Genomic DNA, 20018 nt, shown 5'->3' on the forward strand with positions numbered 1-20018 from the left:
ATATATGTATATATAGTACCAGTCAAATGTTATATATATATACACAGTACCAGTCAAACGTTATATATATATATATATATATATATATATTATATATATATATATATATATACAGTACCAGTCAATCGTTATATATATATATATATATATAGTACCAGTCAAACATTATATATATATATATATACAGTACCAGTCAAACGTTATATATATATATATATAGTACCAGTCAAACAATATATATATATACAGTACCAGTCAAACGTTATATATATATATATAGTACCAGTCAAACGTTATATATATATATATATACAGTACCAGTCAAACGTTATATATATATATATATATATATATATATATATATATATATATATATACAGTACCAGTCAAACGTTATATATATATATATATACAGTACCAGTCAAACATTATATATATATACAGTACCAGTCAAACGTTATATATATATATATATATATACAGTACCTGTCAAACGTTATATATATATATATAGTACCAGTCAAACATTATATATATATACAGTACCAGTCAAAACTTATATATATATATATAGTACCAGTCAAACATTATATATGTACAGTACCAGTCAAACGTTATATATATATACAGTACCAGTCAAACGTTATATATATATATATATATATATATACAGTACCAGTCAAACGTTATATATATATATATATAGTACCAGTCAAACGTTATATATATATATATATACAGTACCAGTCAAACGTTATATATATATATATATAGTATCAGTCAAACGTTATATATATATATATATATATAGTACCAGTCAAACGTTATTTATATATATAGTACCAGTCAAACGTTATATATATATATATACAGTACCTGTCAAACGTTATATATATACAGTACTAGTCAAACGTTATATAAATATATACAGTACCAGTCAAACGTTATATATATATATATATATATATATATATATATATATATATATATATATATATACAGTACCAGTCAAACGTTATATATATACAGTACCAGTCAAACGTTATATATATACAGTACCAGTCAAACGTTATATATATATATAGTACCAGTCAAACGTTATATATATATATATATATACAGTACCAGTCAAACGTTATATATATATATATATATATACAGTACCAGTCAAACGTTATATATATATATATATATATATATAGTACCAGTCAAACATCATATATATATACAGTACCAGTCAAACGTTATATATATATATATAGTACCAGTCAAACGTTATATATATATACAGTACCAGTCAAACGTTATATATATATATATATATATATATATATATATATATATATATATATACAGTACCAGTCAAACGTTATATATATATACAGTACCAGTCAAACGTTATATATATATATATATATACAGTACCAGTCAAACGTTATATATATATATATATACAGTACCAGTCAAACGTTATATATATGTATATATAGTACCAGTCAAACGTTATATATATATACACAGTACCAGTCAAACGTTATATATATATATATATATATATATATATATATATATATATATATATATATATATATATATATATACAGTACCAGTCAATCGTTATATATATATATATATATATAGTACCAGTCAAACATTATATATATATATATATACAGTACCAGTCAAACGTTATATATATATATATATAGTACCAGTCAAACAATATATATATATACAGTACCAGTCAAACGTTATATATATATATAGTACCAGTCAAACGTTATATATATATATATACAGTACCAGTCAAACGTTATATATATATATATATATATATATATATATATATATATACAGTACCAGTCAAACGTTATATATATATATATATATATACAGTACCAGTCAAACATTATATATATATACAGTACCAGTCAAACGTTATATATATATATATATATATACAGTACCTGTCAAACGTTATATATATATACAGTACCAGTCAAAACTTATATATATATATATAGTACCAGTCAAACATTATATATGTACAGTACCAGTCAAACGTTATATATATATATACAGTACCAGTCAAACGTTATATATATATATATATATATACAGTACCAGTCAAACGTTATATATATATATATATATATAGTACCAGTCAAACGTTATATATATATATATATACAGTACCAGTCAAACGTTATATATATATATATACAGTACCAGTCAAACGTTATATATATATATATATAGTACCAGTCAACGTTATATATATATATATATACAGTACCAGTCAAACGTTATATATATATATACACAGTACCAGTCAAACGTTATATATATATATATATAGTATCAGTCAAACGTTATTATATATATATATATATACAGTACCTGTCAAACGTTATATATATACAGTACTAGTCAAACGTTATATAAATATATACAGTACCAGTCAAACGTTATATATATATATATATATATATATATATATATATATATATATATATATATATATATATATATATATATATATATATATATATATATATATATATATATATACAGTACCAGTCAAACGTTATATATATACAGTACCAGTCAAACGTTATATATATACAGTACCAGTCAAACGTTATATATATTTTTATTTATTTTATTTTATTTTTATTTCACCTTTATTTAAACAGATAGGCTAGTTGAGAACAAGTTCTCATTTGCAACTGCGACCTGGCCAAGATAAAGCATAGCAGTGTGAGCAGACAACAAAGAGTTACACATGGAGTAAACAATTAACAAGTCAATAACACAGTAGAAACCAAAGGGGGTCTATATACAATGTGTGCAAAAGGCATGAGGAGGTAGGCAAATAATTACAATTTTGCAGATTAACACTGGAGTGATGAATGATCAGATGGTCATGTACAGGTAGAGATATTAGTGTGCAAAAGAGCAGAAAAGTAAATAAATAAAAACAGTATGGGGATGAGGTAGGTGAGAAAGGGTGGGCTATTTACCAATAGACTATGTACAGCTGCAGCGATCGGTTAGCCGCTCAGATAGCTGATGTTTGAAGTTGGTGAGGGAGATAAAAGTCTCCAACTTCAGCGATTTTTGCAATTCGTTCCAGTCACAGGCAGCAGAGTACTGGAACGAAAGGCGGCCAAATGAGGTGTTGGCTTTAGGGATGATCAGTGAGATACACCTGCTGGAGCGCGTGCTACGGATGGGTGTTACCATCATGACCAGTGAGCTGAGATAAGGCGGAGCTTTACCTAGCATGGACTTGTAGATGACCTGGAGCCAGTGGGTCTGGCGACGAATATGTAGCGAGGGCCAGCTGACTAGAGCATACAAGTCGCAGTGGTGGGTGGTATAAGGTGCTTTAGTGACGAAACGGATGGCACTGTGATAGACTGCATCCAGTTTGCTGAGTAGAGTGTTGGAAGCCATTTTGTAGATGACATCGCCGAAGTCGAGGATCGGTAGGATAGTCAGTTTTACTAGGGTAAGCTTGGCGGCGTGAGTGAAGGAGGCTTTGTTGCGGAATAGAAAGCCGACTCTTGATTTGATTTTCGATTGGAGATGTTTGATATGAGTCTGGAAGGAGAGTTTGCAGTCTAGCCAGACACCTAGGTACTTATAGACGTCCACATATTCTAGGTCGGAACCATCCAGGGTGGTGATGCTAGTCGGGCATGCGGGTGCAGGCAGCGACCGGTTGAAAAGCATGCATTTGGTTTTACTAGCGTTTAAGAGCAGTTGGAGGCCACGGAAGGAGTGTTGTATGGCATTGAAGCTTGTTTGGAGGTTAGATAGCACAGTGTCCAAAGACGGGCCGAAGGTATATAGAATGGTGTCGTCTGCGTAGAGGTGGATCAGGGAATCGCCCGCAGCAAGAGCAACATCATTGATATACACAGAGAAAAGAGTCGGCCCGAGAATTGAACCCTGTGGCACCCCCATAGAGACTGCCAGAGGACCAGACAGCATGCCCTCCGATTTGACGCACTGAACTCTGTCTGCAAAGTAATTGGTGAACCAGGCAAGGCAGTCATCCGAAAAACCGAGGCTCCTGAGTCTGCCGATAAGAATATGGTGATTGACAGAGTCGAAAGCCTTGGCAAGGTCGATGAAGACGGCTGCACAGTACTGTCTTTTATCGATGGCGGTTATGATATCGTTGAGTACCTTGAGTGTGGCTGAGGTGCACCCATGACCGGCTCGGAAACCAGATTGCACAGCGGAGAAGGTGCGGTGGGATTCGAGATGGTCAGTGACCTGTTTGTTGACTTGGCTTTCGAAGACCTTAGATAGGCAGGGCAGGATGGATATAGGTCTGTAACAGTTTGGGTCCAGGGTGTCTCCCCCTTTGAAGAGGGGGATGACTGCGGCAGCTTTCCAATCCTTGGGGATCTCAGACGATATGAAAGAGAGGTTGAACAGGCTGGTAATAGGGGTTGCGACAATGGTGGCAGATATATATATATATATATATAGTACCAGTCAAACATTATATATATATATACAGTACCAGTCAAACATTATATATATATATACAGTACCAGTCAAACGTTATATATATATATACAGTACCAGTCAAACGTTATATAAATATATATATATACAGTACCAGTCAAACGTTATATAAATATATATATATACAGTACCAGTCAAACGTTATATATATATATACAGTACCAGTCAAACGTTATATAAATATATATATATACAGTACCAGTCAAACGTTATATAAATATATATATATACAGTACCAGTCAAACGTTATATAAATATATATATATACAGTACCAGTCAAACTTTATATATATATACAGTACCAGTCAAACGTTATATAAATATATATATATACAGTACCAGTCAAACTTTATATATATATACAGTACCAGTCAAACGTTATATAAATATATATATATACAGTACCAGTCAAACGTTATATAAATATATATATATACAGTACCAGTCAAACTTTATATATATATACAGTACCAGTCAAACGTTTGGAAACCCCTATTAGTTTTTCTTGATTTGTACTATTTTCTACATAGAATAGTAGTGAATAGTAGTGAATAGTAGTGAAGACATCAAAACTATGAAATAACACATGGAATCATGTAGTAACCACAAAAGTGTTAAACAAATCAAAATATAGCCACCCTTTGCCTTGATGACAGCTTTGCACACACTATTGTGTATAGGCTAGTGAGAAAAAAAACTAAATTCAATCTATTTTAAATTCAGGCTGAAACACAACAAAATGTGGAAAAAGTCAAGGGGTGTGAATACTTCCCGAAGGCTCTGTATATCCCTCAATTATTATCCCCAGACAAAGAGAAGTTGTTATTTTCATAGCACTGAATCCTTGGTACAGGCGTGAAACAGCAGTGGGTGAGACCTGTTGTAGAGTAAGTGGAGCTGTAGCTTTGTGCAGGGCTGGGGTCAAGTTCAATACTGTTAGAGAAAAATCATTCATCAAATTCAATGGCTCTACTATTTTCCCCCGATAAAGTTTTTCATAAAGAATTTCAATAAAATTCTTGAATTGACTGAGTTGAAATAGAGCTGAGCCCAACCCTGCGCCTGATACCTTAGAGTGTCAGCCAATCTCTCTCATTATTTATGTGTGGCAGTAAATCAGCTCTTGTTTTATAAAGAGCAATCTGTTGATTGATGCATTGCTGGGTGGATGCCCACATTTCACTGTTTCACCCCTGCAGTGTGTGTGTGTGTGTGTGTGTGTGTGTGTGTGTGTGTGTGTGTGCGTGCGTGCGTGCGAATACGTGTATGTGATAGGGACGGTGAAAGAGAAGTTTGTCTGGATAAGAGCCTCAACTGAATGACTAGTATTGTTGTGCATTACCAAGCATTGGGTTCTATAGAATAGATTACAAAGCATTGGGCTCTATAGAGTACATTACAAAGAATTGGGCTCTATAGAGTACGTTACAAAGAATTGGGCTCTATAGAGTACATTACAAAGAATTGGGCTCTATAGAGTACATTACAAAGCATTGGGCTCTATAGAGTACATTACAAGGCATTGGACTCTATGGACTACATTACCAAGCATTGGGCTCTATAGAATACATTACCAAGCCTTGGACTCGATGGAGTACATTATCAAGCATTGGGCTCTATAGAGTACACTAACTAGCATTGGACTCTATAGAGTACTTTACCAAGCTTTGGGCTCTATAGAGTACATTACTAAGCATTGGGCTCTATAGAGTACATTACCAAGCATTGGGCTCTATAGAGTACATTACCAAGCATTGGGCTCTATAGAGTACATTACCAAGCATTGGGCTCTATAGAGTACATTACCAAGCATTGGGCTCTATAGAGTACATTACCAAGCATTGGGCTCTATAGAGTACATTGAGATATTGTCCAACTTATCTGTGACTTCCCTCAGCCTGTCTGATGTTCTCCAGCTGCCTTCAGTCTTTCACTTTTTGGGGGGGTTTGCTATAGGGCCCAGCTTCTCTGTTATATAGGATGTTATGGTGTATGGCCCTGTGGGGTTCCCTCTATAGCAGTAGCCACTTCTCTCTATATAGGACTCTGGGGTGGTATATGGCTTAGGTCACCATGTTCAGCTGGAAATGCTCAACAATGTGTAGCCATTCTAAACAATAGGGCACATTGCATTTCATTTGGCACAGCCTTCTCCCCAGTGTACGCTGCTCTGTGGACCATACTTTAGGTGCCAGGTCATTTGACCCTGCCTGAGTGCATGCGTACATGTGTGTGTGCCCGTGTATTCAACCTTTTGCAATCAATATCTCTCTACACCACCTATATAATGTACGGTGTGATTTGCAACTATAGGACTGGTCACTGATTATTCTCTCTTCTCTCTCTCCTCTCTTTCTTTCCCTTTCTAGTGCCCGTGCTGTGCTGCCATGACAACCATGGCCCCTCCCCTCACGTTTCTCCTCCTTCTCCTCCGATTGGCTCACAGTTCTTTCCCAGAGGAGCCCGGTCCGCTCAGCTACGCTCCTTTAGAGGGTATGTGTCCTTCTCATTGTGTGTGTGTGTGTGTGTGGGGGGGGGGGGGGGGGGGGGGGGGGGGGGTTTGCGCACGCACGTGTACTGAGTATACAAAACATTAAGGACACCTGCTCTTTCTATGACAGACTGACCAGGTGAATCCAGAAGGATTTTTGACAATTGAGACATAGATTGTGTGTGTGTGACATTCAGAGGGTGAATGGGCAAGACAACAAATGTAAGGTCCTTTGAACGGGGTACGGTGGTAGGTGCCAGGCGCACCGGTTTGTGTCAAGAACTGCAACGCTTCTGGATTTTTCACGCTCAACAGTTTCCCGTGTGTCTCAAGAATGGTCCACCACCCAAAGGACATCCAGCCAACTTGACACAACTGTGGGAAGCATTGGAGTCGACATGGTCCAGCTTCCTCGTGGAATGATTTCGACACGTTGTTCAGTCCATGCCTTGATGAATTGAGGCTGTTCTGAAGGCAAAGGGAGGGGTGTAACCATAGCTGCGGGAAGTAGGGGGGCTGAGGGTGCTGCAGGACCCTCTGAAAAATATCGGAATCAAAAAATATATTTAAAAAATTCTCACAAAGTGGTGCACTGGGCCTTTACTAGTATTAGCAAACCAATGTAGATGTCTGTAGTGCGGGCCAAAACTATTTCTCAGCATCTCTGCTTTAGCAAGAAAGTTACTTATAATGAAGAACAGTATCTTACAGGATTCAATAGTTGGAATTGTAAGAGTTGCTGCTCTGTCCGATTCTCTGTGATTCTGTCATTCTAATGGAATCCAGAAAGAACAAAACCCTGTTCTCAAACATTTACATCAAAAGGTGCAAATTTATGGGCAAAGACATAAAACATCCACATCAAATTAAATAGTTTTCTTGATCAAATAATATGGAAGACAACCACTTTTTGTGCAGTATTCATTTACCGTCCTTACAAACCACTTAATGTAAATGTATATTACTGTATTGTACATAGGCTGGTCATCTTGGTTTGTACCTGTAGACTTTGTACCTGTAGACTCCATCACCATGAAGAAATGACCAATACAGTAATTGAGTACATTGAGGCATCAAGTGGTTTGTGATGATATCAGACCGATATAGACGTCTTCAGCACAGTCATTATGTTTTGCTCATCCCCCCCATAAAAAACACAGGACCACCACCACCAAACTACTTCCTGCGGCTATGGATGAAACTCAATATTAGGAAGGTGTTCTTAATTTTTCAGTATACTCAGTGTGTTTATGTGTTTCTTTGGCCCGTATGCGTTTGTGTATGTATGGTATCTGTGCTGAATGTCCCTTGGTGGATCTCAGTATTCCATCAGGCCAGAAAGGTCAGGGGTCACAGCCTTGGTCTGGAGCTGTTTTCACACGAAACAACCGTGTCACAGAGATAGATTGCAGAAGCACTGGGAAATGTGTTTCTACTTGAGTGTATGAACAAAATATATAATGCTTTCCCCTCCTCCTCTCCTTCGATTTAATATTATGGAGCTGCTATCTGAGGTCATTGCTTTGTTGCTGTTTTACTGCATATCTGATTGAGCATCAACCTATTTCAAGAGGAGGGGGGTGTGAGAGGTGGAGAGAGAGAGACATGGGAGGGCAGAGAGAAAAAGAGAGCAATCGAAGGAGGGAGGAGGTAGATAGTCAGAGAGGTGGAGATGGAAATAGAGAGTGGTAGAGAGAGAGATTGAATAGAAGCAGAGGAGAGAGAGAGGGCAGAGCGTTTGGAGATACGTAGATGGATGGATGTCTATTATGTCGCTCCCTGCAGTCAAGGACAATGAGACAGTGGTCCCACTCAATCTCCTGAAGAGGAGTCCGTATGGAGATGTCACTATGTCCTCTCCACCTTCCCTGCAGTGTGTCCTGTCTGTCCTTCCATACTATATGTGTCTGATCTATCCTCTCCCCCCCTCCTGCAGTGTGTCCTGTCTGTCCTTCCATACTGTATGTGTCTGATCTATCCTCTCCTCCCCTCCTGCAGTGTGTCCTGCCTGTCCTTCCATACTGTATGTGTCTGATCTATCCTCTCCTCCCCTCCTGCAGTGTGTCCTGTCTGTCCTTCCATACTGTATGTGTCTGATCTATCCTCTCCTCCCCTCCTGCAGTGTGTCCTGCCTGTCCTTCCATACTGTATGTGTCTGATCTATCCTCTCCTCCCCTCCTGCAGTGTGTCCTGCCTGCCATACTGTATGTGCCTGATCTATCCTCTCCTCTCTCCTCCTGCAGTGTGTCCTGTCTGTCCTTCCATACTGTATGTGTCTGATCTATCCTCTCCTCTCCTCCTGCAGTGTGTCCTGTCTGTCCTTCCATACTATATGTGTCTGATCTATCCTCTACTCCCCTCCTGCAGTGTGTCCTGCCTGCCATACTGTATGTGTCTGATCTATCCTCTCCTCTCCTCCTGCAGTGTGTCCTGTCTGTCCTTCCATACTATATGTGTCTGATCTATCCTCTCCTCTCCTCCTGCAGTGTGTCCTGTCTGTCCTTCCATACTATATGTGTCTGATCTATCCTCTCCTCTCCTCCTGCAGTGTGTCCTGCCTGTCATACTATATGTGTCTGATCTATCCTCTCCTCTCCTCCTGCAGTGTGTCCTGTCTGTCCTTCCATACTATATGTATCTGATCTATCCTCTCCCCCCCTCCTGCAGTGTGTCCTGCCTGCCATACTGTATGTGTCTGATCTATCCTCTCCTCTCCTCCTGCAGTGTGTCATGCCTGTCCTTCCATACTGTATGTGTCTGATCTGTCCTCTCCTCCCCTCCTGCAGTGTGTCCTGCCTGTCCTTCCATACTGTATGTGTCTGATCTATCCTCTCCTCTCCCCTCCTGCAGTGTGTCCTGCCTGTCCTTCCATACTGTATGTGTCTGATCTATCCTCTCCTCCCCTCCTGCAGTGTGTCCTGCCTGCCATACTGTATGTGTCTGATCTATCCTCTCCTCCCCTCCTGCAGTGTGTCCTGTCTGTCCTTCCATACTATATGTGTCTGATCTATCCTCTCCTCTCCTCCTGCAGTGTGTCCTGTCTGTCCTTCCATACTATATGTGTCTGATCTATCCTCTCCTCTCCCCTCCTGCAGTGTGTCCTGCCTGCCATACTGTATGTGTCTGATCTATCCTCTCCTCTCCTCCTGCAGTGTGTCCTGTCTGTCCTTCCATACTATATGTGTCTGATCTATCCTCTCCTCTCCTCCTGCAGTGTGTCCTGTCTGTCCTTCCATACTATATGTGTCTGATCTATCCTCTCCTCTCCTCCTGCAGTGTGTCCTGCCTGCCATACTGTATATGTCTGATCTATCCTCTCCTCTCCTCCTGCAGTGTGTCCTGTCTGTCCTTCCATACTATATGTGTCTGATCTATCCTCTCCTCTCCTCCTGCAGTGTGTCCTGTCTGTCCTTCCATACTATATGTGTCTGATCTATCCTCTCCTCTCCTCCTGCAGTGTGTCCTGCCTGTCATACTGTATGTGTCTGATCTATCCTCTCCTCTCCTCCTGCAGTGTGTCCTGTCTGTCCTTCCATACTATATGTGTCTGATCTGTCCTCTCCTCCCCTCCTGCAGTGTGTCCTGCCTGTCCTTCCATACTGTATGTGTCTGATCTATCCTCTCCTCTCCTCCTGCAGTGTGTCCTGTCTGTCCTTCCATACTGTATGTGTCTGATCTATCCTCTCCTCCCCTCCTGCAGTGTGTTCTGCCTGTCCTTCCATACTGTATGTGTCTGATCTATCCTCTCCTCCCGTCCTGCAGTGTGTCCTGCCTGCCATACTGTATGTGTCTGATCTATCCTCTCCTCCCCTCCTGCAGTGTGTCCTGTCTGTCCTTCCATACTATATGTGTCTGATCTATCCTCTCCTCTCCTCCTGCAGTGTGTCCTGTCTGTCCTTCCATACTATATGTGTCTGATCTATCCTCTCCTCCCCCCTCCTGCAGTGTGTCCTGCCTGCCATACTGTATGTGTCTGATCTATCCTCTCCTCTCCTCCTGCAGTGTGTCCTGTCTGTCCTTCCATACTATATGTGTCTGATCTATCCTCTCCTCCTGCAGTGTGTCCTGTCTGTCCTTCCATACTATATGTGTCTGATCTATCCTCTCCTCTCCTCCTGCAGTGTGTCCTGTCTGTCCTTCCATACTATATGTGTCTGATCTATCCTCTCCTCCCCTCCTGCAGTGTGTCCTGCCTGCCATACTGTATGTGTCTGATCTATCCTCTCCTCTCCTCCTGCAGTGTGTCCTGCCTGTCTTTCCATACTGTATGTGTCTGATCTGTCCTCTCCTCCCCTCCTGCAGTGTGTCCTGCCTGTCCTTCCATACTGTATGTGTCTGATCTATCCTCTCCTCTACTCCCCCCTCCTGCAGTGTGTCCTGCCTGTCCTTCCATACTGTATGTGTCTGATCTATCCTCTCCTCCCCTCCTGCAGTGTGTCCTGCCTGTCCTTCCATACTGTATGTGTCTGACCTATCCCCTCTTTCCCTCCTGCAGTGTGTCCTGCCTGTACTTCCATACTATATGTGTCTGATCTATCCTCTCCTCCCCTCCTGCAGTGTGTCCTGCCTGTCATACTGTAGGTGTCTGATCTATCCTCTCCTCTCCTCCTGCAGTGTGTCCTGTCTGTCCTTCCATACTATATGTGTCTGATCTATCCTCTCCCCCCCTCCTGCAGTGTGTCCTGCCTGCCATACTGTATGTGTCTGATCTATCCTCTCCTCTCCTCCTGCAGTGTGTCCTGCCTGCCTTCCATACTGTATGTGTCTGATCTGTCCTCTCCTCCCCTCCTGCAGTGTGTCCTGCCTGTCCTTCCATACTGTATGTGTCTGATCTATCCTCTCCTCTCCTCTCCCCTCCTGCAGTGTGTCCTGTCCTTCCATACTGTATGTGTCTGATCTATCCTCTCCTCCCCTCCTGCAGTGTGTCCTGCCTGTCCTTCCATACTGTATGTGTCTGATCTATCCTCTCCTCTCCTCCTGCAGTGTGTCCTGCCTGCCCTTCCATACTGTATGTGTCAGACCTATCCCCTCATCCCCTCCTGCAGTGTGTCCTGCCTGTACTTCCATACTGTATGTGTCTGATCTATCCTCTCCTCTCCTCCTGCAGTGTGTCCTGCCTGTCCTTCCATACTGTATGTGTCTGATCTATCCTCTCCTCTCCTCCTGCAGTGTGTCCTGTCTGTCCTTCCATACTGTATGTGTCTGATCTATCCTCTCCTCTCCTCCTGCAGTGTGTCCTGCCTGTCCTTCCATACTGTATGTGTCTGATCTATCCTCTCCTCCTCCTGCAGTGTGTCCTGCCTGTCCTTCCATACTGTATGTGTCTGATCTATCCTCTCCTCTCCTCCTGCAGTGTGTCCTGCCTGTCCTTCCATACTATATGTGTCTGATCTATCCTCTCCTCCTGCAGTGTGTCCTGCCTGTCCTTCCATACTGTATGTGTCGGATCTATCCTCTCCTCTCCTCCTGCAGTGTGTCCTGTCTGTCCTTCCATACTATATGTGTCTGATCTATCCTCTCCTCCTGCAGTGTGTCCTGCCTGTCCTTCCATACTGTATGTGTCTGATCTATCCTATCCTCTCCTCTCCTCCTGCAGTGTGTCCTGCCTGTCCTTCCATACTGTATGTGTCTGATCTATCCTCTCCTCCTGCAGTGTGTCCTGTCCTTCCATACTGTATGTGTCTGATCTATCCTCTCCTCTCCTCCTGCAGTGTGTCCTGTCTGTCCTTCCATACTGTATGTGTCTGATCTATCCTCTCCTCTCCTCTCCCCTCCTGCAGTGTGTCCTGCCTGTCCTTCCATACTGTATGTGTCTGATCTATCCTCTCCTCCCCTCCTGCAGTGTGTCCTGTCCTTCCATACTGTATGTGTCTGATCTATCCTCTCCTCTCCTCCTGCAGTGTGTCCTGTCTGTCCTTCCATACTATATGTGTCTGATCTATCCTCTCCTCCCCTCCTGCAGTGTGTCCTGCCTGTCCTTCCATACTGTATGTGTCTGATCTATCCTCTCCTCACCCCTCCTGCCATGTGTCATGTCTGTCCTTTCATACTGTATGTGTCTGATCTATCCTCTCCTCTCCCCTCCTGCAGTGTGTCCTGTCCTTCCATACTGTATGTGTCTGATCTATCCTCTCCTCTCCCCTCCTGCAGTGTGTCCTGCCTGTCCTTCCATACTGTATGTGTCTGATCTATCCTCTCCTCTCCTCCTGCAGTGTGTCCTGTCTGTCCTTCCATACTGTATGTGTCTGATCTATCCTCTCCTCTCCTCCTGCAGTGTCCTGCCTGTCCTTCCATACTATATGTGTCTGATCTATCTTCTCCTCCTGCAGTGTGTCCTGCCTGTCCTTCCATACTGTATGTGTCTGATCTATCCTATCCTCTCCTCTCCTCCTGCAGTGTGTCCTGCCTGTCCTTCCATACTGTATGTGTCTGATCTATCCTCTCCTCTCCTCTCCCCTCCTGCAGTGTGTCCTGCCTGTCCTTCCATACTGTATGTGTCTGATCTATCCTCTCCTCCCCTCCTGCAGTGTGTCCTGTCCTTCCATACTGTATGTGTCTGATCTATCCTCTCCTCTCCTCCTGCAGTGTGTCCTGTCTGTCCTTCCATACTATATGTGTCTGATCTATCCTCTCCTCCCCTCCTGCAGTGTGTCCTGCCTGTCCTTCCATACTGTATGTGTCTGATCTATCCTCTCCTCTCCCCTCCTGCCATGTGTCATGTCTGTCCTTTCATACTGTATGTGTCTGATCTATCCTCTCCTCTCCCCTCCTGCAGTGTGTCCTGTCCTTCCATACTGTATGTGTCTGATCTATCCTCTCCTCTCCCCTCCTGCAGTGTGTCCTGCCTGTCCTTCCATACTGTATGTGTCTGATCTATCCTCTCCTCTCCTCCTGCAGTGTGTCCTGTCTGTCCTTCCATACTGTATGTGTCTGATCTATCCTCTCCTCTCCTCCTGCAGTGTCCTGCCTGTCCTTCCATACTATATGTGTCTGATCTATCCTCTCCTCCTGCAGTGTGTCCTGCCTGTCCTTCCATACTGTATGTGTCTGATCTATCCTATCCTCTCCTCTCCTCCTGCAGTGTGTCCTGCCTGTCCTTCCATACTGTATGTGTCTGATCTATCCTCTCCTCCTGCAGTGTGTCCTGTCCTTCCATACTGTATGTGTCTGATCTATCCTCTCCTCTCCTCCTGCAGTGTGTCCTGTCTGTCCTTCCATACTGTATGTGTCTGATCTATCCTCTCCTCTCCTCTCCCCTCCTGCAGTGTGTCCTGCCTGTCCTTCCATACTGTATGTGTCTGATCTATCCTCTCCTCCCCTCCTGCAGTGTGTCCTGCCTGTCCTTCCATACTGTATGTGTCTGATCTATCCTCTCCTCTCCTCCTGCAGTGTGTCCTGTCTGTCCTTCCATACTGTATGTGTCTGATCTATCCTCTCCTCCCCTCCTGCAGTGTGTTCTGCCTGTCCTTCCATACTGTATGTGTCTGATCTATCCTCTCCTCCCGTCCTGCAGTGTGTCCTGCCTGCCATACTGTATGTGTCTGATCTATCCTCTCCTCCCCTCCTGCAGTGTGTCCTGTCTGTCCTTCCATACTATATGTGTCTGATCTATCCTCTCCTCTCCTCCTGCAGTGTGTCCTGTCTGTCCTTCCATACTATATGTGTCTGATCTATCCTCTCCTCCCCCCTCCTGCAGTGTGTCCTGCCTGCCATACTGTATGTGTCTGATCTATCCTCTCCTCTCCTCCTGCAGTGTGTCCTGTCTGTCCTTCCATACTATATGTGTCTGATCTATCCTCTCCTCCTGCAGTGTGTCCTGTCTGTCCTTCCATACTATATGTGTCTGATCTATCCTCTCCTCTCCTCCTGCAGTGTGTCCTGTCTGTCCTTCCATACTATATGTGTCTGATCTATCCTCTCCTCCCCTCCTGCAGTGTGTCCTGCCTGCCATACTGTATGTGTCTGATCTATCCTCTCCTCTCCTCCTGCAGTGTGTCCTGCCTGTCTTTCCATACTGTATGTGTCTGATCTGTCCTCTCCTCCCCTCCTGCAGTGTGTCCTGCCTGTCCTTCCATACTGTATGTGTCTGATCTATCCTCTCCTCTACTCCCCCCTCCTGCAGTGTGTCCTGCCTGTCCTTCCATACTGTATGTGTCTGATCTATCCTCTCCTCCCCTCCTGCAGTGTGTCCTGCCTGTCCTTCCATACTGTATGTGTCTGACCTATCCCCTCTTTCCCTCCTGCAGTGTGTCCTGCCTGTACTTCCATACTATATGTGTCTGATCTATCCTCTCCTCCCCTCCTGCAGTGTGTCCTGCCTGTCATACTGTAGGTGTCTGATCTATCCTCTCCTCTCCTCCTGCAGTGTGTCCTGTCTGTCCTTCCATACTATATGTGTCTGATCTATCCTCTCCCCCCCTCCTGCAGTGTGTCCTGCCTGCCATACTGTATGTGTCTGATCTATCCTCTCCTCTCCTCCTGCAGTGTGTCCTGCCTGCCTTCCATACTGTATGTGTCTGATCTGTCCTCTCCTCCCCTCCTGCAGTGTGTCCTGCCTGTCCTTCCATACTGTATGTGTCTGATCTATCCTCTCCTCTCCTCTCCCCTCCTGCAGTGTGTCCTGTCCTTCCATACTGTATGTGTCTGATCTATCCTCTCCTCCCCTCCTGCAGTGTGTCCTGCCTGTCCTTCCATACTGTATGTGTCTGATCTATCCTCTCCTCTCCTCCTGCAGTGTGTCCTGCCTGCCCTTCCATACTGTATGTGTCAGACCTATCCCCTCATCCCCTCCTGCAGTGTGTCCTGCCTGTACTTCCATACTGTATGTGTCTGATCTATCCTCTCCTCTCCTCCTGCAGTGTGTCCTGCCTGTCCTTCCATACTGTATGTGTCTGATCTATCCTCTCCTCTCCTCCTGCAGTGTGTCCTGTCTGTCCTTCCATACTGTATGTGTCTGATCTATCCTCTCCTCTCCTCCTGCAGTGTGTCCTGCCTGTCCTTCCATACTGTATGTGTCTGATCTATCCTCTCCTCCTCCTGCAGTGTGTCCTGCCTGTCCTTCCATACTGTATGTGTCTGATCTATCCTCTCCTCTCCTCCTGCAGTGTGTCCTGCCTGTCCTTCCATACTATATGTGTCTGATCTATCCTCTCCTCCTGCAGTGTGTCCTGCCTGTCCTTCCATACTGTATGTGTCGGATCTATCCTCTCCTCTCCTCCTGCAGTGTGTCCTGTCTGTCCTTCCATACTATATGTGTCTGATCTATCCTCTCCTCCTGCAGTGTGTCCTGCCTGTCCTTCCATACTGTATGTGTCTGATCTATCCTATCCTCTCCTCTCCTCCTGCAGTGTGTCCTGCCTGTCCTTCCATACTGTATGTGTCTGATCTATCCTCTCCTCCTGCAGTGTGTCCTGTCCTTCCATACTGTATGTGTCTGATCTATCCTCTCCTCTCCTCCTGCAGTGTGTCCTGTCTGTCCTTCCATACTGTATGTGTCTGATCTATCCTCTCCTCTCCTCTCCCCTCCTGCAGTGTGTCCTGCCTGTCCTTCCATACTGTATGTGTCTGATCTATCCTCTCCTCCCCTCCTGCAGTGTGTCCTGTCCTTCCATACTGTATGTGTCTGATCTATCCTCTCCTCTCCTCCTGCAGTGTGTCCTGTCTGTCCTTCCATACTATATGTGTCTGATCTATCCTCTCCTCCCCTCCTGCAGTGTGTCCTGCCTGTCCTTCCATACTGTATGTGTCTGATCTATCCTCTCCTCACCCCTCCTGCCATGTGTCATGTCTGTCCTTTCATACTGTATGTGTCTGATCTATCCTCTCCTCTCCCCTCCTGCAGTGTGTCCTGTCCTTCCATACTGTATGTGTCTGATCTATCCTCTCCTCTCCCCTCCTGCAGTGTGTCCTGCCTGTCCTTCCATACTGTATGTGTCTGATCTATCCTCTCCTCTCCTCCTGCAGTGTGTCCTGTCTGTCCTTCCATACTGTATGTGTCTGATCTATCCTCTCCTCTCCTCCTGCAGTGTCCTGCCTGTCCTTCCATACTATATGTGTCTGATCTATCTTCTCCTCCTGCAGTGTGTCCTGCCTGTCCTTCCATACTGTATGTGTCTGATCTATCCTATCCTCTCCTCTCCTCCTGCAGTGTGTCCTGCCTGTCCTTCCATACTGTATGTGTCTGATCTATCCTCTCCTCTCCTCTCCCCTCCTGCAGTGTGTCCTGCCTGTCCTTCCATACTGTATGTGTCTGATCTATCCTCTCCTCCCCTCCTGCAGTGTGTCCTGTCCTTCCATACTGTATGTGTCTGATCTATCCTCTCCTCTCCTCCTGCAGTGTGTCCTGTCTGTCCTTCCATACTATATGTGTCTGATCTATCCTCTCCTCCCCTCCTGCAGTGTGTCCTGCCTGTCCTTCCATACTGTATGTGTCTGATCTATCCTCTCCTCTCCCCTCCTGCCATGTGTCATGTCTGTCCTTTCATACTGTATGTGTCTGATCTATCCTCTCCTCTCCCCTCCTGCAGTGTGTCCTGTCCTTCCATACTGTATGTGTCTGATCTATCCTCTCCTCTCCCCTCCTGCAGTGTGTCCTGCCTGTCCTTCCATACTGTATGTGTCTGATCTATCCTCTCCTCTCCTCCTGCAGTGTGTCCTGTCTGTCCTTCCATACTGTATGTGTCTGATCTATCCTCTCCTCTCCTCCTGCAGTGTCCTGCCTGTCCTTCCATACTATATGTGTCTGATCTATCCTCTCCTCCTGCAGTGTGTCCTGCCTGTCCTTCCATACTGTATGTGTCTGATCTATCCTATCCTCTCCTCTCCTCCTGCAGTGTGTCCTGCCTGTCCTTCCATACTGTATGTGTCTGATCTATCCTCTCCTCCTGCAGTGTGTCCTGTCCTTCCATACTGTATGTGTCTGATCTATCCTCTCCTCTCCTCCTGCAGTGTGTCCTGTCTGTCCTTCCATACTGTATGTGTCTGATCTATCCTCTCCTCTCCTCTCCCCTCCTGCAGTGTGTCCTGTCCTTCCATACTGTATGTGTCTGATCTATCCTCTCCTCTCCTCCTGCAGTGTGTCCTGTCTGTCTTTCCATACTGTATGTGTCTGATCTATCCTCTCCTCCCCTCCTGCAGTGTGTCCTGCCTGTCCTTCCATACTGTATGTGTCTGATCTATCCTCTCCTCTCCCCTCCTGCCATGTGTCATGTCTGTCCTTTCATACTGTATGTGTCTGATCTATCCTCTCCTCTCCCCTCCTGCAGTGTGTCCTGTCCTTCCATACTGTATGTGTCTGATCTATCCTCTCCTCTCCCCTCCTGCAGTGTGTCCTGCCTGTCCTTCCATACTGTATGTGTCTGATCTATCCTCTCCTCCTGCAGTGTGTCCTGTCCTTCCATACTGTATGTGTCTGATCTATCCTCTCCTCTCCTCCTGCAGTGTGTCCTGTCTGTCCTTCCATACTGTATGTGTCTGATCTATCCTCTCCTCTCCTCTCCCCTCCTGCAGTGTGTCCTGTCCTTCCATACTGTATGTGTCTGATCTATCCTCTCCTCTCCTCCTGCAGTGTGTCCTGTCTGTCTTTCCATACTGTATGTGTCTGATCTATCCTCTCCTCCCCTCCTGCAGTGTGTCCTGCCTGTCCTTCCATACTGTATGTGTCTGATCTATCCTCTCCTCTCCCCTCCTGCCATGTGTCATGTCTGTCCTTTCATACTGTATGTGTCTGATCTATCCTCTCCTCTCCCCTCCTGCAGTGTGTCCTGTCCTTCCATACTGTATGTGTCTGATCTATCCTCTCCTCTCCCCTCCTGCAGTGTGTCCTGCCTGTCCTTCCATACTGTATGTGTCTGATCTATCCTCTCCTCTCCTCCTGCAGTGTGTCCTGTCTGTCCTTCCATACTGTATGTGTCTGATCTATCCTCTCCTCTCCTCCTGCAGTGTCCTGCCTGTCCTTCCATACTGTATGTGTCTGATCTATCCTCTCCCCCTCCTGCAGTGTGTCCTGCCTGTCCTTCCATACTGTATGTGTCTGATCTATCCTCTCCTCTCCCCTCCTGCAGTGTGTCCTGCCTGTCCTTCCATACTGTATGTGTCTGATCTATCCCCTCTTCCCCTCCTGTATCAGTATCGTTGTCTGTCTCCATCTTTCTGCCATCACTCTGTTTCTCCCTCCTCCGCCTTTCTCACTTTTCACTCTTCCCCTCCTTGCTCTTTTTCCTCCATCCTTCCTGTCTTTCTCTCTCCATCCCCTGTAATGTAATGATAGAGTATAAACAACCCTTTCTTTCGCTCTCTCATCCTTCTTCTCAGTGGTGAGGAGGTACCCTGTGTTTGTGGGTAGAGCTCATCATTCCTCTCAGAGACAGGAGCTGCACATTCAGACAGTGCTCCAGGTCAACCGCACTCTCTACATAGGAGCCAGGTAATAATCAGACACTGCCTGTACCCTACCTTACACACTGTACACAGTACCCTACCTTACACACTGTACCCTACCTTACACACTGTACACAGTACCCTACCGCACACACAGTACACAGTACCCTACCTTACACACTGTACACAGTACCCTACCGCACACACAGTACACAGTACACAGTACCCTACCTTACACACTGTACACAGTACCCTACCGCACACACAGTACACAGTATCCTGCCGTACACACTGTACACAGTACCCTACCACACACACTGTACACAGTATATAGTTGTTTCATGATCAAATACACTGTAAAATACTGAAAACGTCTTTGTTTTTCTCCTGTTGTCTGTGTTTGTAAAACAGAGATGATCTATACAGAGTGGAGCTGGACAATATGTCAGGGGATGAAATGTTCTACAGCAAGGTGAGACAGACAGACAGACAGACAGACAGACAGACAGACAGACAGACAGACAGACAGACAGACAGACAGACAGACAGACAGACAGACAGACAGACAGACAGACAGACAGACAGACCAGACAGACAGACAGAC

General features: G+C 44.3%; 1 protein-coding gene across 2 annotated transcripts in view; it reads left to right on the forward strand.

The window, feature by feature from the left end:
- The window catches only part of LOC109875268 (semaphorin-6B), a 95025-nt gene that overhangs the window by 45640 nt on the left and 29367 nt on the right, over positions 1-20018 (forward strand). For both annotated transcript variants that reach the window (XM_031810045.1, XM_031810044.1), the window contains exons 2-4: positions 6915-7038; positions 19349-19460; positions 19826-19886. In XM_031810045.1, the coding sequence (XP_031665905.1) occupies positions 6933-7038; positions 19349-19460; positions 19826-19886 (279 nt within the window). In that variant the 5' untranslated portion in view covers positions 6915-6932. The remainder of the gene's footprint in view (positions 1-6914; positions 7039-19348; positions 19461-19825; positions 19887-20018) is intronic.

Source organism: Oncorhynchus kisutch, linkage group LG30 (assembly GCF_002021735.2).
Source record: "Oncorhynchus kisutch isolate 150728-3 linkage group LG30, Okis_V2, whole genome shotgun sequence".
Taxonomy (NCBI): Eukaryota; Metazoa; Chordata; class Actinopteri; order Salmoniformes; family Salmonidae; genus Oncorhynchus; species Oncorhynchus kisutch.